Consider the following 22,631-nt stretch of genomic DNA (forward strand, 5'->3'; position numbering starts at 1 on the left):
AATTTCTTTTTTTCAAGATTTTATTTTATTTTATTTTTTAAGTAGGCTCCATGCCCAACGTGGGGCTTGTACTCAAGAGATTCAGAGATCAAGAGTAGCATGATCTACCAACTAAGCCAGCACGGGCATTTCCAGGGCAGTTTCTCACCCATCACTCACCTCCCCTGTATCCCCCTTTCTAGCTGCCCAGTGGGACCACTTCTTCCCTGTCCCCCATACCCAAGGCACAGACTTCCTCTAGCTCCTTAAAATTCAGGTTGAGCTGTGCCCACTGGGGAGTGCCCACCCCACTGAGACCCCTGCCTGTGTGGGCTCTCCCATTGTCCAGTGTGCCTACCCAGGGCAGGAAGCTGGGTTTCCAGCTGGGCTGGTGGAGGGGCCCACAGGAGGACTGTCTCTCACTCTTCCCCAACTCCTGCTATGGGCAGGGCCTGGCCAGGGTATAAATAGGACAGACCGCTGGGTTTTCCCCACTCTTTCTCTCTTCGCATCCTCTCTCCTCATCTCCTCCTCCCTCTTGGCCTGGTGAGTCGTGGTCTCCTGACTAGCACACAAGGGGTGTCAGGTTGAAGCTGGGGTCAGGCTCAGGGCAGAGGAAGGAGTGGCTGGTGGGGGCCAGATGTGCTAACTGGGTCCAGCGTGAGATTCTGATGAGGAGGCCCTGTGGTGGGATGTGTGTGTGTGTGTGTGTGTGTGTGTGTTTGCGCACCTGCATGCACATGCAAGAGAAAAAACCCAACAAAACAAGAAGCGTGCAGGTGGCTGGATTTGACCTAGCTGGGTGGTAATGAGATGCTGGGCTTTGTACATGCTGTCGCCGTAGTGTGTGTGACCTGTGGGTCTGCACATTGGCTTGTGTTTGCTGGGTTGCACAAGCCTGTGTGTGCACACTCGGGTGTGGGAAGAAAACTGAAGGGAACTGGCCTTTTGTCTGGTTGTGTCCTATGGGCATCTGCTCTGCACCCAGCAGCCCAGCCAAAGGGAGCTTGCCTCCCCACCCCTCCCTTGCATCCCTGCCCCTGCCACCTCACCCTGCCCCTCCCTACTCTAGGGCTAGGCCGCTGGTTTTTTCCGCTGCAGGCCCCTGGGCAGGCCTCCAGCAGCCCTGGGAGGGGGAGAATGGGGCAGGGCGGGGCTGCTGTGGTCGTGGGAGTACTGGGGGGTGGGGAATAGTTGGTGAGGCCCAGCCTGAGCAAGGCTGCCTGAAATCCAGAGCCTGTGCAGCGGTCCTGGCCAGTGTTGGTGGCCCGAAGCACACACTTTCCACCAGGAGCTGAGCCCCACCTTTCTGGGGTCCCCCTCTGGTGAGAGCAGAGTCTCACCAAGTGGTCCCTGAGGGATGGGAGTGGGGTGGGGCATTCTGAGGGTGGGGCTGGGGAAGATAAGGGTGTCTCTGGGACCCTGTCCTCAGATCCTGACTGCCACCATGGCATGCCCCCTGGAGAAGGCTCTGGATGTGATGGTGTCCACCTTCCACAAGTACTCGGGCAAGGAGGGTGACAAGTTCAAGCTCAACAGGTCAGAACTAAAGGAGCTGCTGACCCGGGAGCTGCCCAGCTTCTTGGGGGTGAGTGGCTACTGCCTGGGAGTATGCCCCTGTGTGCCCCCTTCTCCACAGAGGAGGGGCAAGGCCTGGGGGGGGGGCACCAGTGTTTTGGCAGAGTCGTAGTTACAGCTGGCATCTGTCACCGAGATGGGGACATCCGGGCAGAGAGCTTGCTCTAGTTGGAAACACAGTAGCACCCGCCGCTCATTTCCTGGAGCCCAGCAGGAAGAGGGCTGGGAACGAACAGGTAGGACGCCCGCCAGACTTCGCCAGGTGCTTTGTACAACTCAACTGAAGGGCAACAAAAGTTGAGAGAGGCTAAGGAACTTCCTAAGGTAGTGAAAGTGCAAAGCTGAGATCCACAAACCGGGATGTTTACCATCAGTCCAGCAATGAATAATTTTTGAGTCTCTGTGCATGTGAAGACACAGTTATGGAGACACATGCCTATGCTCCTGAGCATTCACAGCTCCCATTTATATCAAACTTTATGCAGTTTGTATGTTACCTTCATGACCATTGTCTAGTTGGATTCTTGGAACTACCTTGGGGGAAGACATTGTGGTCCCCTTCTCCAGCTATGCGCAGGTACTCAGAGTTCCTCACCCCTTGGGGTGATCTTCTGTGGCCCCAGCCTAGCCCCTGAGAGCTGGGGTTCCAAAGCAGGGCCCCCAGGGCGGGCCCCCAGGGAGTGGCTGTGCCTTCTTGAGCTCCCATCTGAAGATGGAAACCTGGTCTAGTCTTGGCTCCATCCCCAGACTTTGTGGTTCTACCTGTCGCCTCTTCCCTGCAGAAAAGGACGGATGAAGCTGCCTTCCAGAAGCTGATGAGCAACTTGGACAGCAACAAGGACAAAGAGGTGGACTTCCAGGAGTACTGTGTCTTCCTGTCCTGCGTTGCCATGATGTGCAATGAGTTCTTCGAAGCATTCCCCGATAAGCAGCCCTGGAAGAAGTGAAGGCCCCCGTGTGGGTGGGGGGTAACTTACCTGTTGGTAGAGGGCACGGGACCTCACCCCGGCTCCACCAGATGTGTGCACGATGTGGACCAAGTTCAATAAAGATCCTTGGAAGCTTTGAGGCTGATGGTCTGAGAGACTCTGGGTCTGGGGTGGGGGCTGAGGGACATGTGCGGGTGGGGAGCACAGGCAGTGGGCAGCGGTTTTGTGGAGAGCAGACTAGTGAAGGTGGGGGGGAAGGGGTGAATGGAAGACTGTCCTTGTGTGTGCATGATGGAGTTGACTGATGGGGCCGAGGGCAGGGAAAAGAACCCCCAAAGGCTTGGAAAGCCCCAGCTGTGGGGTCTTTGCCAGCAGAATTGCCCCTCCCACCTCAGCCTTGCCTCTGGAGGGATTGAAGTTCACATCTGCTCCTGGTTGGGGCCTGGAATGGAGTTTGGGCGCCCTGGAGCAGGGAGCTGAATCAGGAGGGCCCTGCCCTGTGGGCCCCTTCCAGTGCCCTGGTTTCCAACCCAGGGATGGGTGAGTCCATCCTGTCCATGGTTAGGTCAGGGAGGCCGCGTGGAAGGAGGCCACACCGTTGCAGCAGCCTGAGAATATCACCCTCTCAACCTTTGTTGTCCCTGCCCCAGAGACCCTGGAATGAGGGCTGTTATCAGTTAGGGTCATGGTCCTTCAGAGAAGGACAAAAGGACCTCAAAGGGATGAGTGGAGGATAGTAGCTGGGGTGGAAATGAGGGAGATGGTGGGAGGTAGCCATAATTTTGGAGATGAAATTCCAGACACATGATCTGATAAATGAAATTGAGATTTTTCTTTCCCCAGAAAATATCAGGCAGGATGTTGCATCCCGTCAGGTTAAAGGCTGGTGGGTGATTGAAGTTAGACTTCCAGGCCAGGCCCTGGTGGTGTGGGGGCCTTTAGGAAGGAGGTGAGTAAATGTGGTGTCTGGCAGCAGGGGGTTTTGGTCCCTTGACCTTTCAAGCTTTCCCCCTTCCTTCTCATTATATCCTGTTTTTCTCTCAAGTGTCAGAGCAGTGGGGCAGGTGACTCAGATGTTCCCTCAGAGTGTGACTGCAGAGGCCTGGGTAGGATTTTGGTCCAGGAAAAAGCCTGCCTCCTCCCCTCCTGTCTGGCCCCTGGCCACCCATCTTCCAAGGGAGTGCCCTCCCCTAGGGACTGCTCCTGCATCACTCTATCTCCGAAACTCCTGTTGCTCAGCGACCAGTCCCTGCTGCTTCTCTAACCTAGCCAATGGGGGTGGGGCAGAGTGGGCGCAGGGGGGAGTGCCCAAGCAGGCCAGGTGGGGCTGCAGCACCCCTAGGTGCAAGCCCCTAACCAGCTCTGTTCTCATACTTGAACTACTTGGTGGTAGAACAATGTCTCTCCTGGGATTCAGGCAACTCTCCCTGCCCCCTGCCCCATTCCTTCCTGCCCCCCGAACCTGCTTCCCCAATCCACAACCTCTACACCATCACCTGGCCCTACCCTTCCTGGGCCCCTTCCCGGTCCCTGATTCCCAAGCTACCATTCCAAGTCTCTGACAATTTTTTCCCATGAAGATGAGTGAGGCTTAGAAGAAATCACTTTTAAAAGCCCTTTAGGGGTGCCTGGGTGGCTCAGTCGTTAAGCGTCTGCCTTCGGCTTGGGTCATGATCCCGGGGTCCTGGGATCGAGTTCCACATCGGGCTCCCTGCTCAGCGGGAAGCCTACTTCTCCCTCTCCCACTCCCTCCGCTGTGTTCCCTCTCTCTCTGTGTCTCTCTCTGTCAAATAAATAAATAAAAAAATAAATAAAAAAGAAAAGCCCTTTAAAAACCTTAGGCTCCGTACTTGCTAATGACCTTGACCTTGACTTTCATGCCCTTGGCAGGAAACATCATCCCTCATGGATTCCCATCTCAAGGTGTGTTTGCTCTGCTCTTGGTGTGGATGGGAGGGCCCCAGTGTGGAGAGTGGCCTAGGGTGAGAGAAGATACCCTGTGTTTGGTCCACATTTCCTAGGTCTTTTTTCCCCGGGGCAGCTGGTTTCTCTTCTACCCTCTTGTCCCATCAGATTGAGTGCCAGTTTTTGGTTGGGAAAACAAAGCTTCTGGAACTGAAGATGTGTGTGCCGCAATGAACTCAATGTGACCCCTTCCCCTCTGTTTGGAAACAAGGAAGGCAAGATTGGCAGAGGGGTTTCTCCCCAGCCCCGTCCCATGAGGCTCTGACCTGGGCCTTCTCAGGTCCCTCTCCTTCTCATTGGCTCTTTCCCTCCCCTGGTTTCCTGGGGACCAGAGCAAGGGAACAAAGGCAGGGAGTGGTGGGAGGGAGCCTGTTTCTGCTGTGTGGGTTGTCTGCTGCTTCCTTCCCTGGTGAGTCCTTCCTTCTCACCTCCCTGCTCATCTATACGCTGGGGCAAGGAGGGCAATGAGGCCAGACCATGACAAGCCTTGTGGAAGGCCTGGCATGATGAGTGGGCATGCGCTCAGGAAGGAGGGCCGAGTGTGGAGCTGTGGTTATCAGAATTTCTTGACAAGTGGCTCTAGGCATGGAGTTGTGATCAGAACCAGCCAGGATGCTGTTGCAGACGCCCAGAGAACCTTCCCTCCCCTGTGGTCCTGGCTGAGTCTCCTGGAGCGGGGGAGGGGGGCAGGTGATGCTGAGGTTTTGGGGTGGTGAGAGGTGAATGACAGATCCAGTTCAAGAATCACTAGGGGGGCTTTGGGCTGAAGGTGAGAGCCAGCTGCTTCTTCCTTCTTGCTCTGGACTCCACACAGATTAACCTGGAGCCCCCAAGTTTCTTGGGTGTTGCCTCCTTCCTAAGGGGAAGTGGTTTTCAAGTCTGAGTCATGGGAGCTCCCTCTTCCCTTGGGTGGGTGTGGCTGTGCTGATGGACATGGGGGGCCACATTCAAACCCAACCTCTGGATATAGCTATCAGAGGGGTCCTGGAGATTTTGATAGGCCCACCCCTCTTGGTGCCAGTTGCGTGCAGTTCTCTGGGCCAGAGACTGAGACCAGCTGGACAAGTCCAGCAACCTCTGCTCTGTTTCCTGCTGAGACCTTATCTCCCAGTTCCAGCCCCAGGCCCCTCCAAACCCTGGACTCTCTGTTTGCCCTGTCCTCTACTTCTATAATGGGACACTCCCCACTATCAGGTGATTCAGGCACTGGGGCAAAGGAGGGAGATTGGGGTGAGGGCTGCCTCTGGGAGATGAGTGTCCAAGCTAGATGGGCCAGGGGCCCTTTCTCGGCTCCATCATCTGCCACCAGTTCATCTTTGGGGAGGTCATCTTGTCATCTGCCCCTAGAGCCCTTTTCCAGCATCTCCTAAGCAGGAGAGTGTGTAGGCTCCTTTGGGGGCTGGCTGGTCTCATGGCTCTGGCTGTTCCACGTTTGCCTCGGGTCTTACTACAACTTGTTCTGGTACATTTGGGTCCACTTGTTGGTAGATTCTGTGTCATCTGGGTTCTAGTTTCTGGTCCTTGAGAGAGAACCTCGAGGCTGGGCTAGTGATAGGGGAAGCAGAAGGTCTGGCTTCCCCAGGATGGTGATCCTTTCCTCTCCCTTCACCCTCCAGAGCCACACACTGATGGAAACACCTCTTGAGAAGGCCCTGACCACTATGGTCACCACTTTCCATAAATATTCGGGGAGAGAAGGCAGCAAACTGACCCTGAGCAGGAAGGAACTAAAGGAGCTGATCAAGAAGGAGCTGTGTCTTGGAGAGGTAGGTGACTGTCACCCCCACCCCAAAGCCTGAATTCTCCCTGTGTACACCATGGGGGGGGAGGAAAACAGAGGAAGCACCATACCACTGGCAGGGGCTCCCCTTCTGTGAGGTAGGAAGCACCAGTTCTGCATCTGTAGAGACCCAGAATAGGGGACACACATCTGCCCTCCGAGTGCTCTAGTCTCAGCCAGGAGCAGGATGGCCAAAGGGAACTGACAGAGACCTAATGAAGAAGGTGGACATCTTGGGCCACCAGATGCAAGACCTCTGTGATGAGGGACGAGTTGGGTTTCACTGGGAAGGAGGAAGGGCAGCATCCAGAGGGTGAATTATAGCCTGTGTGAAGGTTTAGAGGTCAGGGAGCCTTCTTTGTTGAGGCCAGGCCCACACAGCCGTGGAAGAGCCTGTGTGAGGAATCGTGGGGGACAAGGCACCAGGGTGCCCAGCTTGAGCTGTGCACAGCTCAAGGGCAGGGCCTTCACCTGTGTGCCTGGTACATCCAGGGCTCCAGCTGGCACTGACATGGGAACAAAAAGGATCATTCTTCTAGTTTGTGAACACAAGGTTGGAAGGAGACAGATTGTTTCTTGCCAGATGGAGATGGTGGGAGGCGGCTGACCAAGGGGAAGGCCTATGAGGAAGTTATGTTATTTTTACAGTTCAAAAAAATAGAGGCTCAGAAACATTATCTAACTTGTCTAAAGACACCCAGCTAGTAAGAGGCAGAGTCCTTCCTTTTTCCTTGAAAATCCAGGCTTGGGGGCCTCTCCAGTCACATTGTGAACCTTGGTGGGCCTCCCCGGAGAGAACCTCCCCTTTGGGCTTCGGACTGGAGCAGGTGTGGGTTTCACCAAGCCTGCCCTCCAGCTTTCCTGCCAGGCTCTCTGCATCCTGGAGTTAACGAGGGCAAAGGGAGGGGTGGCGGGTCCCCTAGGGGTTAATTACAGGGGAACAGAGGCCCTGGGGAAGGCTTGACTTTAACAGGAGCCCAGACAGGGGGCAAGGACCGTGTCACAGAGAAGCTGTTTCCACCTCCCTTTGTCCTGACATCTGTCTCCTGTGAAGAAGTGGGAGCTGAGGGCAGTGAAGAGGGGAGGGCAGAACAGGTCTGTGTTTTCTTCCTGTCTCACCAGAGGACCCTGTTTCCATCCTCTTGGTGGAGCTGGGCTGGGAGAGCAGGGGACAGACAGAGTATGGCTGAGCCGGGTCCTCATCGTCACACAGGTGTGCTGCAGGCTCTCCCCAAAGGGAGGCTGTGGCGGCTTCTGGGCCCCGGCACACTGCTCTCATGGCGTGTTGTCTGGGTCAGTTCTCAACTATCCGCTACAGAGACAGAAGAAGTCTGAATCATGCTCAGTGCCACATAGTCACCAAGGCGTTTCTGTTGGACACTGTATAAAATCTAGATGATTATTTCTTTGGATGGTGGAAAGTGCTGAGGAAAGGGGAGATTGGACCAGCTTTCCTACGGACATTTGCTTAGATTCAGGAGTCAGGTCACTGCATGGGGCCAGGCCCCAGGCTGGGTGTGGGCTGGGGGAGATGCTGGGGGTTGAGATGTTCAGAATGTTGCTGACCCAGATGAGCATCACCCTGAGACTGCCTTCCCAGGGGGTGGGTGGCACCGTGCAGTGGTGAGGCAGGGCTGGGGGGGTGGCTGACCTGTCCCTCTCCCTGGGCCCTTGAAGAAGATGAAGGAGAGCAGCACTGATGACCTGATGAAGAGCCTGGACAAGAACAGTGACCAGGAGATCGACTTCAAGGAGTACTCGGTGTTCCTGACCACGCTGTGCATGGCCTACAACGACTTCTTCCTGGAGGACAGTGAATGACCAGGGCTCAGCCCCTTCCCCCTGGTCTCTGCAACTTCTCTCACAGCTCCTCTCTGGCCCCTTGTCCTCCTCTCCCTTCTGGATGGACCCTGCTTCAGCCTTCCCTTCCAGCAGAGGAAATAAAGATTTTCCATTCCTGGCTGGTTTTGAAGATGTCTTGTCCACCTTGCCTGGGGGTGGGTGGGGCAAGGCAGAACTTCTCCTTGAGTGGGTTGAGAGCCTCTGGGAGTTAGGGTCCTGGGCTTCCACCCCACTTCCTGCCCTTCTTCAGTGTGGATGTCACTGAGCTTGCTGGGCTTAGTTTTGCCTCTCCGGAAAATGGGGAAGTTGGGCCAGGCTTTCACTTGCCTCCCAGAGAAAGCTAAGAGGAAGTGCTCTGATAGAGCATACGCAGTAAGGGAGCTGGGGGAGGCTCCTGAGGGCAGTGGTGGACAAGCCAGTCTGAGGCCACAGGAGGCCACCGGGACAACACCCCATGCCAGCCCCCTTTCCCTCTCTGCCATTTCCCCCTCGGCAGCTAACCCTACCCACCCCACCACGATCATCTGTGGGGTTCAGTGCTTCTGCTGTCTCCACTTCCCCCTGTGAAAATCCTGTCTCAGGAGAGGATCTGGAAAACCTTTTCACTGGAGGGTACATAACTCAGGCAAGCGCCAGTGTGCACATCGCCCGGCAAGAGGCTGAAGGCGGAATTCCAGGCTGGGGTGTGGGGGTGTGGGTGGGGAGGGAGGGGGTGCGGTTGGGGAGGAATGGTTGTGAGGGTGGTGGTGGGAATTTGTTTTTGCTGAGGGGTGGGTGTTCCAGATGTCCTTTAAATCATATCCTATAGACCACTGGCTGATCCCTCTCCTTCATCGGGGGTTGACCCTGAACACGCTCTGGGGAGCCCCCCGGACCAAGGAGCTGCCGGAGCTCGATGTCCCTGACTTGCAACGGTCTCCCCTGGGATCCCGGTTCCATCCCGGGAACCCGGAACAGCTCGACGCAGGAGGCGCGGAGGGCTGGGGGCCACCAGGGTGTGTCGTGCGGGCGCGGGCGCCCAGCGGGCCTGGACGGGGCGGGCCTGAGGGCGGGGCGGAGGTCGGGATGGGGCTGGCCTGGGGGTGGGGGGGGGGGGGGGTGGCGGGGGGGGGCGGGGCGGGGGGGGGTTGGGGGCCTGGCGGCGGGAGGGGTGGGCTCTGGCTCGCCCGGCCTCCGCTCGGCGGCCGCTAAAAGGCGCGCTGGCCACCGCCCTGCCGGTCCCTGGACGCTCTCCCGGCTAAGCGGTGAGTCCTTGCGGGGCCGCCGGGTCCCCGTGGCCGCCCGCCCTGGGGTGAATCGGCCCCCGGGCTGCGGGAGGGGTGTGCCCCGGGTGTGTCAGCGCGGCCCGCCTCATACTCCCCGACTTCTGGAACCCCTGGAGGCTAGCTCTCAGCTGTGGTCCTATTTGCTCCTTGACCACCTCTCTCCTCTGGGCCTTCAGGTCTGCCTCTCCTTCCCCCTCAAGCCCTGGGCTGACTCCTGATGGTGACACCGATGCGGGTGGGGACAGAGCACTTGGGGAATGTGGATGTGGGTGGGTGGGGAGGCCGTTGGGCACTGACCAGCCTTTCCGCCCCCAGCTCTGAGCCCAGTGCCCAGCCATGGCGTGCCCCCTGGATCAGGCCATTGGCCTCCTCGTGGCCATCTTCCATAAATACTCGGGCAGGGAAGGTGACAAGAACACTCTGAGCAAGAAGGAGCTGAAGGAGCTGATCCAGAAAGAGCTCACCATTGGTGCGGTGAGTAAGGCCCCTCGTCCTCTGCCCTTTAGAAGCAGGGTGAGGAGAGGGAGAGTCGCCAGGTGCATCTGGCTCACCATTATCCACACTCTGGGGCCCAAGTCCACATAGCTTTCTGGGACCATTGGTCAATTCCTAATACTCTCAGCCTGGTACTCTCCCTAGTGAGGAGCAGGAGCGGAGGAGAAGTAAGCCAAGTGAACCCAAGGTGGACTCAGTGTCTTTGACAAAGAGAGTGCACAGCCACTTGTGTGAGGGAGGGCTGCCTAGAAGGGGGAAAGGGAGAGAACCCAAGGTTCTCATCACGTTGAGTCTGGATTTCCCTTTCTGACATGCTAGAAGCTGCAGGATGCTGACATTGCAAAGCTGATGGACGACCTGGACCGGAACAAGGACCAGGTGGTGAACTTCCAGGAATATGTCACCTTCCTGGGAGCCTTGGCTTTGATCTACAATGATGCCCTCAAGGGCTGAAAATAAATCAGGAAGGTGGAGACACCCTCCATCGGGCCTGCCTAAGTCAACTGCCTCCAGTGGTGGGTAACTGTTCAATAAATATCTTTTTTTGGTTGTCTGCCTCCGTGTCCTGGCTTCTAGTGATTTCTGTTCCCTCCTCTTCGTGGTGCTGTGCCAGCCATCAGAGTTTGCTCATGGTCACCTCTGGGAGTGACTCAGCAATGACCCACACCTGGGGCCACCCTGACCAGGCCACCGCTAGCTCGTAAGGTGCCTTTACATGAATTAGAAAAGGGTCTCGCCCTGGACGAAGGCATCTTAAGGGACAGTCAGGTGGTCCCCAGGAAAGAGGGTTTTAGGATGTGGGTGGGGAAGGAAATGGTGCCTGAGCCAGGCTGGGATGGGTCCAATGGGGGGCAGAGGTAGTCCTGGTGATGCGATGTAGTTTTTGAATGTTGGTGAGGTTGGTGAGGGCTGGAGCCGACGGCCAAGAATTCTTGAGATGTCCTTGGTGCAAAAAGGTGGTTTTATTAAAGCTCGGGGACAGGACACGTGGGCAGAAAAGAGCTGCTGTCCCGGGATTGTAAGGAGCAACTGATTATATACCTTTGGGTTGGGGGAAGTAAAGATAAGGGAAGATCCAGAAGGACTTTCATATGTGAAAGCCGACTCTCAAGATACTGGAGGCCTTGCTATTGCCAAGCTAAGGTTTTTCCCTCTAGCAAAGTATTTACATTAAGACAGTTGGGAGCTTCCTGGAGGAAGGTCTACTCTGCTTGCCTCGAATATTTTGTCAATGGGCTGCAGACTATAAGGACATTTAAATTTATTTACATTTCCTTCTGCCTTTGTTTCCCACATCATTGGCAGGGTCCCTGAAGACAAAGACCTGTTTTGCTCTGGGTGTGCTGACAGAAGGGCCGTGGGGTGGGGCCGGTCCACTTTCTTCCTTCTGTGGAGTGGAGGCAGAGAGGGCATGTCCGGAGTGCCCAAAGCCCGGCTGGAGAGGGTTCTGAGGCCACTGAGGCCACTGTAGTGCTGAGTCCACAGCAGCTGCCCATGGCCCAGTTGAAGGTGGGGGGCCTACTTTAGGATCCTGTCTCTGTATTTTGTGTTGGGGGTGGTGGTCTGAGTAGCTGGCAGCTGCAGGAACATGAGAATCATGGGGTGCTCTTTGATGGGGGCAGGGTGGGGTCCCTGGGGCTAGGCCAACCACAGCCTCAAGCCTTTCAGTCAATATTGAGCTGGCCCATCCCTGCAGCCTCAGAATGAATCATCCCAGTTATTTCATGGGAACCAAGCCTGGCTCTCAGCCCCCATCAGGGAGGATGACTAATTGAATTATTGTCTGAATCCACTGTTTGCATTTGTGGTTTCAGGGTGCGGGGCATGCGGATAAACTGTATCTCAGGGCAATGGGGCATTTGTCACTGTTCTCTCCCCTCCAGGCCTAGTCTGAGCCAGGCAAGCTCCTCTGTAGGTTCTGGACACCTCAGAGGGAGACCAGAGCCTCCTTCCCCTCTTTCTTCCCCACTTCCTGGGGGCCCAACTTTGTGGAATTGTCTTCCTTCTCCATGGGGCTGCTAAGAGTGAACAGTCGAGAAAGGGCAACTAGTCCCTCCTCCCCAGTTGCCCCTCCTGCCCCGCAGGGAGTAGGAGCTGGTCCTGACGGGAAGCAGGGGAGACCCAGGGCTTCCTACTCCCAGGCCGAAGAGCCTTGTCCAAGCCTTGGTCGGTTCTATTTAACTCCCTCTGGCAAAGTACCTTCCCCGCCGACAGTGGTGGGCAATTTGGGGCGTGGGGCGTGCGCCCTCGTGTGGTCAGAGAGCAGAATGCTGGGGGGAGAATGGCATTGGTTTTCTTGAACCCCTGGGGAGGGGCCCGTCTTGATGGAACCCGCAGCTCTGGCTCTCAGGGAGCTCTTCTTATGAAGGGGGGAGACAGGATTTGCCCGCCCAGGGAATGTCAGCAGGGGGATCTTTTGGCTCCATAAAGCAACTCAACTTTGTCTAAGACACACCTGCGTGAGCGAGTGGATGAAAGGAAGGCGGTTTGCAAAGACAATTAGAATTTGAACCTCTTCCCCCCTTTCAGGGGCGAAAAGACCTCGGTGCAAAGAGGAAGGAGGAGCTGTCTCAGCAGGTGAAGACCCCCTCCCCCTCCACCGAGGGAGGAGCTGCTCTGGCCAGGGGAGCTCTGGAGGCTGAAGTGAATCCACAAACGTGCATAGTCCACCTGCTAAATAAAGAGGCTTGTCCTTTAGCTTCTGCTTCTCCGCAGTAGTGGAACATGGATTTAAAAAAATAAAACAAATCCCAAATAAATAGCAAGTCTTTTTGTTTGCTTTGAGAGTATGATTTTTTTTTTTTTTTTAAGATTTTATTTTTAAGTAATCTCTACACCCAGTGTGGGTCTCAAACTCACAATCCCGAGACCAAGAGTCCCAGGCTCTACTGACTGAGCCAGCCAGGTGCCCCCAAGGTATGATTTTAAAGGTTTTTTTGGGGGGTGGTGGTGGTGGGAGGAAGCAGCATTTCCAATGGAATCTGGTGGGTGGAATTGGGGGTGGAGAGGTGCATGGACCGTTCATTTTTATTGTGTTTGACTCCAATTGATGTAAAGTTGAAGTGAACCCTTTGAGCTCACTTGTGGAGTAGGGGTCTGGGCTTAGAGGAGAGGGAGAGGTTCAGATGTGAGGCGGGTGTGTGTGGGGGGGTTGCTTCATTCATACTCTGTCCCTTTGCTGAGGCTGATCTGGGAGCCAGTTCACCTGCGGGTGGGACGGTGGAAGAGGCTGTGTGACCCCCATCCCCCTAGCTGAGACTCTTTTTCCCCCTCACCATGCATAATTGATATTAATCCTTCAACCTGTGGTCCTGACGGTCTGAAGCCCATTTTTGTACGCTGGGGTGGGCCCAGGAAGAGGGGTAGGACTGAGTCACAGGACGTAGCTCTCTGTTCCCTGCCCAGCAAATCTGAAATTATTAAGAATAACGCCACTTTACATTTGTGTAGCACTTTTATTTTTACAAGACACTTTCACATTCATTGTCTTTTGTGATCCTCAGAAGATCTGCGTGTAGTATGTATTGTTAGCCCCATTTAATGAGTGAAAAGGCTGAGTTACGGTGAGGTAAGAGCCTCTACTTGGGCATGTGATCAGAGCTGGGCCCTCCCCATCCCTTTGCCAGTTCACTAGTGCGCATCTTTTTTTTTTTTTTTTTTTTTTTTTTAATTTTCTTTGTTTAAGTGATCTCTACACCCCACCTGGGGCTCAAACTCACAACCCAGAGATCAAGAGTTGCATGCTCTTGCTACTGAGCCAGCCAGGCACCCCTAGTGTGCATCTTATCATGACATAGTTTGGCCATTTCTTCATCTTTTTTTCCTACATGTCTTAATTATATATTGAGAGTATACGAAATGATTTTCGGAACACATCTAAGATTTAAGAATCATGGCACAAAAACCTTGAGTTTTATTAAATTAAATTATTAAATGCAAACAAGTTCAGAATTGTTAATCTTTGGGAGATTTTTTAAATTAATATGTGACTTTTTTATTTCTAATAATGCTCTTTGCATGTTGCATTTTATATTAATCAGCTTTTGTTTGGTTAATATTTGCATGGTGTATCTTTTTTCATTCTATCATTGACTAGAGTCCTTTTGCTTTGGATTTGTCTTTTGTAAACAGCACATGGAGATTTAAAAATCTGATCAGATAATCTTTCTTTCTTAACTAGATTATTGAATTCATTCAGATGTATTGAAATTACTATGTATTTGTTATTTCTACCATTTTATTTTATGCTTTCTATTTTCCCTCATTTTCTATATTTCCATTTCCAATCATAATTGACTGAAGTAATTTTTCACCCATTTCATTTTTGTCCTAATTAGTATATAAGCCTATTCCTGTTATTTTGGTGGTTACCTTGGATATATTCACATGCATATTGGATTCATTAGTGTAAAGTATTCAGTATTTTTTCCTTCTCTTGAAGGAAGAACCTTAAAATACCTAATTCTGATCACCTCTCCCTGGTTTATACACCATCTTTGTCAGGTACATTGGTTTTCTCTTTTTGGCTCCACAAGTCAGCATCACTAGTTAATATATATTTATATTCAGCCACACATCTTACCACTCATTTGTTCAATTTTCCTTATGTTTGAAATTCATGCTTAAATATTTGCTTATCTTTTGGTAGCAAATTCTCTTAGGTTTTGTTTTTCCTTATTATGCACTTGTTCTTGGAAGGTATTTTTGGTGGGTTGAGTTTTCTCCCTGCTCATTTAAGTTATTATCCACTTTCTTCTGTTGTTTATTTTTGTTTTTGAAAAAATCAGCTGTCATCTAATTTTTAGTCCTTTATTCCTCTTTTTGCTCTACTACTTTTAAGCTCTTGTCTTTGTCTTTGTTTTTCTACAGTTTCATTATTACATCTCTAGAATTGGATTTGTTTGTATTTAACCTGCTTGAGATTCATTAGTTGGGGTTCATTCAGTTGTTACAAAGCTGTGAATTGGTGTTTCTCCTCAGTTTTGGAAAATTGAGAGCCCGATGTGGGACTCGATTCCAGAACGCTGGGGTCATGACCTGAGCCAAAGGCAGACGCCCAACGACTGAGCCACCCAGGCTCCCCTATATTTTATTTCAATTTATATTTTATTTCATTTCATTTCTCTATTTGGTTCTTCAAATATACTTGGTATTTTTATAGTCTCTTGCTCTTTGCTAATATATCAACTCATTTTTTTTTCTTTAAAGATTTTATTTATTTATTTGAGAGAGAGAGAATGAGAGAGAGAGAGAGCATGAGAGGGGGAAGGGTCAGAGGGAGAAGCAGACTCCCTGCTGAGCAGGGAGCCCGATGTGGGACTTGATCCGGGGACTCCAGGATCATGACCCGAGCCCAAGGCAGTCACTTAACCAACTGAGCCACCCAGGTGCCCTCAACTCATTTTATTGTTAAACATATTACACATAGTTATTTTATGTTCTGTGGCTAATGTTTCAATATTGGAGTCTTTTTGGGGGCAAATTCTTGTCTCTGTTTCTTCTGGCTCTTGTTCATGGTGCCTAATTTCCTTGTGTGTTTTGTAATTTTTTGACTGTGAGCTCATGTTTCTGGAAATTTTATCTGTGGATATTTTTCAAGTGTCTAGGTTAAAGATGGGTTCTTCTACAGCAAATATGCATTCATTTCCACCAGGTGCCTTAGGGTACTCTCTGCTGAGGCCATTATATATATGATATATATACATATAAATATCTAATATGAGATATTTATATATAAACAAATAAGTAAATATATATATACTTTTAGAGAGGGAATGGGGGTGGGGGGAACAGCAGAGGGAGAGGGAGAGAGAAAATTTTAAGCAGACTCCACACCCAGTGCAGGGCCTGATGTAGGGCTCAAGTCTCACAACCCTGAGATCACGACCTGAACCAAAATCAAGAGTTGGATGCTTAACCGACTGAGCCAACCAGGCACCCCAATGCTGAGGCCATTTTAATTAATTAATTAATTTATTTATTTATTTTGGAGGGATTTCTTTTTTTAATTTAAATTCAATTAATTAACATATAGTGTATTATTCGTTTCAGAGATAGAGTTCAGTGATTCATCAGTCTTATATAACACCCAGTGCTCATTACATCACATGCCCTCTTTAATGCCCATCACCCAGTTACCCTGCCCCCCCACTGTCCTCCCCTCCAGCAACCCTCTGTTTGTTTTCTATGATTAAGAGTCTCTTATGGGGCGCCTGGGTGGCTCAGTCGTTAAGCGTCTGCCTTCAGCTCAGGTCATGATCCCAGGGTCCTGGGATCGAGCCCCACATCGGGCTCCCTGCTCTGCGGGAAGCCTGCTTCTCCCTCTCCCACTCCCCCTGCTTGTGTTCCTGCTCTCGCTATGTCTCTCTCTGTCAAAAAAATAAATAAAATCTTTAAAAAAAAAAAAAAAAAAAAAAAAGAGTCTCTTATGGTTTGTCACCTTCTCTGCTTTTGTCTTGTTTTATTATTCCTGAGTTTGTTTCTTTTGTAACCAGAATGTAACCAGAATCATGCTGTATGTATTGTTCTTTGATGTGCTTGTTTGAGATGTTCTCAGCCTAGCACACTCCTTTTATCCATTATATATTCCACAGAATTAATGTCACTATTTGGGTTGCTTCATTCTGCTGTTAAAATTATGAGCACTTTTGTGCACAAACTTGAGCACAGGGGCTGGAATTTGAGGGGAAGAGTGCCAGTTGGAGCCATTGGCAATCTGAGGTGAAGGCATGTTGACTTGAAATTGAGCAGGTGGCAGGCAGTACATGCTGACTTGGGCAGGAGGGCAGTGGGACTGTGAATTTGGGACCCACAGGCCGATGGCATCATGTGTGACAGGGATGTGGCTGGTTTTGCTTTTAACTTTTGTTTTTCTGGGAAACTCAATCTCTCCTTCTATTCTGAATGAAAGCCTTGCTGGATAGAGTATTCTTGGCTGTAGATTTTTTCCTTTGTAGTGTTTGAATTTATCATGACGCTCTCTTCTGGCCTGCAAAGTTTCTGCTGAAAAATCCACTGATAGCCTTGTGGGGTTTCCCTTGTACATCACTGCTTTCCTTTCTTTTGCTGCTTTTAAAATTCTCTCTTTATCACTGCTTTTGGCCATCTTATTTACTTTGTATCTTGGTGCAGACCTCTTTGGGTTGGTTTTGTTGGGGGCTCTCTGCCTCCTTGATCTGGATTTCTCTTTCCTTCCCCAAATTCAGGAAGTTTTTAGCTATTATTTATTCAGACAAATCTTCTGCCTGCTTTTCTCTCTCTTCTGGGATCCCTATCGTGCAACTGTTATTCTTGACAGTGTCACTGAGTCTATTCTCATTTTGCATATTTTTTTTCCTGGGTCTATTCTCATTTTGCGTATTTTTTTTCCCTCTCATCTGCTCAACTTGATTACTTTCCATGACTCTGTCCTCCAGGTGGCTGATCCGTTCTTCTACTTCCTCTTGTTTGCTATTTATTCCAGGTGGTCTATTTTTATTTTCATTTAGTGAGTCCAATAGCTCTAAATGGTTTTTTTTTTAGGTCTCCTATCTCTTGGTGGAGGGTCTCATGGAGGTCCTGCACTCCTTTCTCAATTCTAGTGAATATCTTTATGAGCATTACTTTAAATTCTCTATCAGACATATTACTTATCTCTGTTTTGCTTAGGTCTCCTGCTCTGATTTTGTTCTGGTTCTTTCATTTGGGACATATTCCTCTGCCTCCTCATTCTATCTATTGCTGTGTCTGTTTCTCTGTGTTAGGAAAGTCAGCTATGTCTCCTGCACTTGAAAGTAGTGGCTTTACGAAGAAGAGGTCCTGTAGTGCCCCACAGTGCAATGTCTCCTTTTCACCAGAAAATGGTGCTTCAGTCGTGTCTCCTATGTGTGTTGCTACAGGGGTGCCTTATTGTTGTGGTGGAGCTGTGTTTGCTTTCAGTCCAGCCTGTGATGGCTCTCTGCCTGTTGTGGGCAGAGTCTGGTGCCCATGGTGTTAGTGGGCCAGTCTGGGGCTGCCTTGGGCTTAAGTTGAGTCAGACCAGGCATTTGCCAGAGATGCAGTAGCACCAAACTGCAGGCACTTTCCCTGTGTTGTCCCCTGAGAAGCTTTTGCTGGTGAGTGGGGCCTGCTGTCAGACTAGCTGCCTGCCCCCAGCCCACTGCTGGGGTTACAGTCAGACTGGTGTGTGGTTATCTTTTTTTTTTTTTAAGATTTTATTCATTTATTTGACACAGAGAGAGAGATCACAAGTAGGCAGACAGGGAGGCAGAGGGAGAGGGAGAAGCAGGCTCCCTGCTGAGAATGGAGCCCGATGCGGGGCTCGATCCCAGGACGCCGGAATCATGACCTGAGCCAAAAGCAGACACTCAACCGACTGAGCCACCCAGGCGCCCCTGGTGTGTGGTTATCTTCCCCTCTCCCTGGAGCAGGACTTACTTTGGAGTGGTGTTGGCCCTTGTCTGGGCTGCTTGTGCACTGCCAGGCTTGTGGCACTGCTCTGATGGGATCTTGCCAAGAGCATATCAGAGTGGGTGGATCTGCTTTGTTGTGGCCTCTTGTCTATATCTGGCTGTGGAGAGTCTGTTCTGCCAGTCTTCCGGTCACTTTCTGGGTTATTTGTGCTGACGTGGGCGTTCTCTCGGTGACCGTGCTGCAAGAGGTGAACCCAGGGTCCTCCTACTCCATGTCTTTGCAAATGTTAAGATTTCATCTTTTTGATGGTTGAGTAATATTCCATTGTATATATATACCATATCTTCTTTATCCATTCATCAATCGATGGACATTTGGGCTCTTTCCACAGTTTGGCTGTTGTTGATAATGCTGCTATAAACATTGGGGTGCATGTACCCCTTTAAATCAGTATTTTTGTATCCTTTGGGTAAATGCCTAGTAGTCAATTGCTGGATCATATGGTAATTCTATTTTTTTTTTTTGTGAAGAACCTCCATACTGCTTTCCAGAGTGGCTGTACCAGCTTGCATTCCCACCAACAGTGTAAGAGGATTCCCCTTTCTCCAAATCCTTGCCAATATCTGTTGTTCCCTGTTGTTAATTTTAGTCATTCTGACAGGTGTGAGGTGGTATCTCATTGTGATTTTGATTTGTGTTTCTCTGATGATGAGTGATGTTGAGCATCTTTTCATGTCTGTTAGTCATCTGGATGTCTTCTTTGGAAAAATATCTATTCATATCTTCTGCCCATTTCTTAACTGGATTATTTGTTTTTTGGGTGTTGAGTTTGATAAGTTTCTTTATAGATTTTGGATACTAACCCTTTATCAACTATGTCATTTGCAAATATCTTCTCCCATTCTGTTGGCTGCCTTTTAGTTTTGTTGATTGTTTTCTTCCCTGTGCAGAAGATTTTATCTTGATGAAGTCCCAATAGTTCATTTTTTTTTTTTAAAGATTTTTTTTTATTTATTTATTTGAGAGAGAGAGAATGAGAGAGAGCACATGAGAGGGGGGAGGGCCAGAGGGAGAAGCAGACTCCCTGCCGAGCAGGGAGCCCGATGTGGGACTCGATCCAGGGACTCCAGGATCATGACCTGAGCCGAAGGCAGTTGCTTAACCAACTGAGCCACCCAGGCGCCCCCAATAGTTCATTTTTGCTTTTGATTCCCTTGCCTCTGGCAACATGTCTAGTAAGAAGTTGCTACAGTCAAGGTCAAAGAGGTTGCTGCCTGTGCTGTCTGTGTTCTCCTCTAGGATTCTGATGGTTTCATGTCTCACATTTAGGTCTTTCATCCATTTTGAATTTATTTTTATGTATGGTATAACAAAGTGGTCCAGTTATATTCTTCTGCATGTTGCTGTCCAGTTTTCTCAACACCACTTGTTGAAAGGACTGTCTTTTTTCCATTGGATATTCTTTCCTGCTTTGTTGAAGATTAGTTGACCATATAGTTGTGAGTCCATTTCTGGGTTTTCTACTCTTTCCATTGATCTATGTGTCTGTTTTTGTGCCAATACCATACTGTCTTGATGACTACAGCTTTTTGTTACTGTTTTTAAATAATTTATTTATTTACTGGAGAGAGAAAGAGAGAGAGAGAGCAGGAGGGGGCAGGGGAGGGGAGGCAGAAGCAGACTCCTGGCTGAGCAGGGAGCCCGACGTGGTGCTCGATCCCAGGACCCCAGGATCATGACCTGACCCGAAAGCAGATGCTTAACCGACTGAGCCACCCAGGCGCCTCTATGACTACAGCTTTGTAATATAGCTTGAAGTCTGGGGTCATGAAGCCTCCAGCTTTGCTTTTCTTTTTCAGGATTGCTTTGGTTTTTCAGGGTTTTTGTGGTTCCATACAAATTTTAGGATTGTTTGTTCTAGCTCTGTGAAAAATGCTGGTGGTATTTTGATAGGGATTGCATTAAATGTGTAATTGCTTTGGGCAGTATAGACATATTAACAGTTTTTGTTCTTTGTTTCCATGAACATGGAATTTTTTCCCCATTTCTTTGTATCCTCTTCAATTTCTTTCATAAGTGTTCTGTAGTTTTCAGTATATTTCTTTTACCTCTTTGGTTAGGTTTATTCCTCGGTATCATATTGTTTTTGGTGCAATTGTAAATGGGATCAATTCCTTGATTTCTTTTTTCTGTTGCTTCATTATTGGTGTATAGAAAAGCAATAGATTTATGCACATTGATTTTATATCCTGCGATTTTTCTGAATTCATGTATTAGTTGTAGCAATTTTTTAGTGGAGTCTTCTGGGTTTTCTACATAGAGTATCATGTCATCTGCAAACGATGAAAGTTTGACTTCTTCCTTGTTCATTTGGATGCCTTTTATTTCTTTTTATTGTTGATTGCTGAGGCTAAGACTTCCAGTACTATGTTAAATAGTAATGGTGAGAGTGGACATCCCTGTCTTGTTCCTGACCATAGAGGAAAAGCTCTCAGTTTTTCCCCATTGAGGATGATGTTAGCTGTGGGTCTTTTGTATATGGCTTTTATGATGTTGAGATATGTTCCCTCTATACCTACTTTCTTGAGGGTTTTATCAAGAATGGATCTTGTATTTTGTCCAATGCTTTTTCTACATCTGTTGAGAGGATCATATGGTTCTTATCCTTTCTTTTCTTTTTTCTTTTTTAAAGATTTTATTTATTTATTTGAGAGAGAGAGAGAGAACACAAGCAGTGGGGAGGGGCAGAGGGAGAAGCAGACTCCCCTCTGAGCAGGGAGCCTGATGTGGGGCTCCATCCCAGGACCCTGGGCTCATGACCTGAGCTGAAGGCAGATGCTTAACTGACTGAGCCACCCAGGTGCCCCAGTTCTTTCTTTTATTAATGTAGTATATCACGTTGATTGATTTGTGAATGTTGAACCAGCCCCTGTAGCCCAGGAATAAATCGTGGTGAATGTCTTTTTAATGCACTGTTGGAATTAAATTGCTAGTATGTTGTTGAAAACTTTTGCATCCATGTTCATCAGGGATATTGGCTTGTAATTCTCCTTTTTAGTGGGGTCTTTGTCTGGTTTTGGAAACAAGGTAATGCTGGCCTTGTAGAATGAGTTTGGAAGTTTTTCTTCCATTTCAAGTTTTTGGAGCAGTTTGAGAATAGGTATTAACTCTTCTTTAAATATCTGGTAGAATTCCCCTGGGAAGCCATCTGGCCCTGGACTTTTGTTTGTTGGGACATTTTTTTGATTAATGATTCAATTTCTTTGCTGGTTATCGGTTTGTTCAAATTTTCTATTTCTTCCTATATCAGTTTTGGTAGTTTGTAGGCTTCTAGGAATTTGTCCATTTCTTCAAGATTGCCCAGTTGGTTGGCACATAATTTTTTTTAAGATTTTATTTATCAGAGAGAGAGAGAACAAGCAAGTGGAGCGGCAGGCAGAGGGAGAGGGAGAAGTAGGCTCCCCACTGATCAGGGACCCTGATTGATTTGGGGTTTGATTCCAGGACCCTGGGATCATGACCTGAGCTGAAGGCAGATGCTTAATTGACTGAGCCACCCAGGCACCCTGGCATATAATTTTTCATAATATTTTCTTATAATTGTTTGTATTTCTGTGGTGTTGGTTGTGATCTCTTTCATTCATGATTTTATTTATTTGGGTCCTTTCTCTTTTCTTTTTGATAAGTCTGACTAGGTTTTTTTTTTTTTTTTTAAGATTTTATTTTTATTTGTCAGAGAGAGAGAATGCAAGCAGGCGGAGAGGCAGGCAGAGGGAGAAACAGGCTCCCAGGGAGCCCAATGTGGGACTCAATCCCAAGACCCTGGAATCATGACCTGAGCTGAAGGCAGATGATTAACCAACTGAGCCACTCAGGTGTCCCAATCTGGCTAGGGGTTTATCAATTTTATTAATTCTTTCAAAGAACCAGCTCTTAGTTTCATTGATCTGTTCTACTGTTTTTTTTTCCTGTTTGTTTTTGCTTGTTTGTTTGTTTCTATATTGTTTATTTTTGCTCTAATCTTTATTATTTCCCTTCTTGCTGGCTTTAGGCATTGTTTGCTGTTCTTTTTCTAGTTCCTTTAGGTGTAAGTTTAGGCTGTGTATTTGAGACTTTTCTTGTTTCTTGAGGTAGGCCTGTATTGCTCTATACTTTCCTCTTAAGACTGCCTTTGATGCATCCCAAAGGTTTTGGACTGTCATGTTTTCATTTTCATTTGCTTCCATGTATTTTTAAAAATTTCTTCCTTAATTTCCTGGTTAACTCATTCATTCTTTAGTAGGATGTTCTTTAATTTCCATGCATTTGTGGTCTTTCCAAAATTCTTCTTGTGTTTGACTTCAAGTTTCATAGCATTCTGGTCTGAAAATATGCATCGTATGATCTCAATCTTTTTGTACTTGTTGG

General features: G+C 49.2%; 3 protein-coding genes across 5 annotated transcripts; all 3 read left to right on the plus strand.

Annotated features, from left to right (window-relative positions):
• The first annotated feature begins 478 nt into the window (after positions 1 to 478).
• Positions 479 to 2,625, plus strand: S100A4 (S100 calcium binding protein A4). 3 transcript variants are annotated; one of them, XM_032398678.1, is made up of 3 exons: positions 479 to 525; positions 1,412 to 1,567; positions 2,340 to 2,625. In XM_032398678.1, the coding sequence occupies exons 2-3, from the start codon at positions 1,427 to 1,429 to the stop codon at positions 2,502 to 2,504; spliced, it is 306 nt and encodes a 101-aa protein (XP_032254569.1). In that variant the 5' UTR covers positions 479 to 525; positions 1,412 to 1,426; the 3' UTR covers positions 2,505 to 2,625. The 3 variants fall into 3 exon arrangements, with proteins under 3 accessions (XP_032254569.1, XP_032254572.1, XP_032254570.1); XM_032398681.1 differs by lacking the exon at positions 479 to 525 and adding an exon at positions 1,094 to 1,232; XM_032398679.1 differs by lacking the exon at positions 479 to 525 and adding an exon at positions 1,187 to 1,304.
• Positions 2,626 to 4,820: 2,195 nt separating this feature from the next.
• S100A5 (S100 calcium binding protein A5) lies at positions 4,821 to 8,146 on the plus strand. Its single transcript, XM_032398720.1, has 3 exons — positions 4,821 to 4,860; positions 6,068 to 6,217; positions 7,909 to 8,146. Exons 2-3 carry the CDS (start codon positions 6,080 to 6,082, stop codon positions 8,050 to 8,052), a joined length of 282 nt encoding a protein of 93 aa, XP_032254611.1. The 5' UTR covers positions 4,821 to 4,860; positions 6,068 to 6,079; the 3' UTR covers positions 8,053 to 8,146.
• Positions 8,147 to 9,222: 1,076 nt separating this feature from the next.
• On the plus strand, positions 9,223 to 10,390 carry S100A6 (S100 calcium binding protein A6). Its single transcript, XM_032398694.1, has 3 exons — positions 9,223 to 9,317; positions 9,654 to 9,812; positions 10,152 to 10,390. The coding sequence occupies exons 2-3, from the start codon at positions 9,675 to 9,677 to the stop codon at positions 10,284 to 10,286; spliced, it is 273 nt and encodes a 90-aa protein (XP_032254585.1). The 5' UTR covers positions 9,223 to 9,317; positions 9,654 to 9,674; the 3' UTR covers positions 10,287 to 10,390.
• Positions 10,391 to 22,631: the final 12,241 nt, after the last annotated feature.

Source organism: Phoca vitulina, unplaced genomic scaffold, assembly GCF_004348235.1.
Source record: "Phoca vitulina isolate PV1807 unplaced genomic scaffold, GSC_HSeal_1.0 scaffold118, whole genome shotgun sequence".
Classification (NCBI taxonomy): Eukaryota; Metazoa; Chordata; class Mammalia; order Carnivora; family Phocidae; genus Phoca; species Phoca vitulina.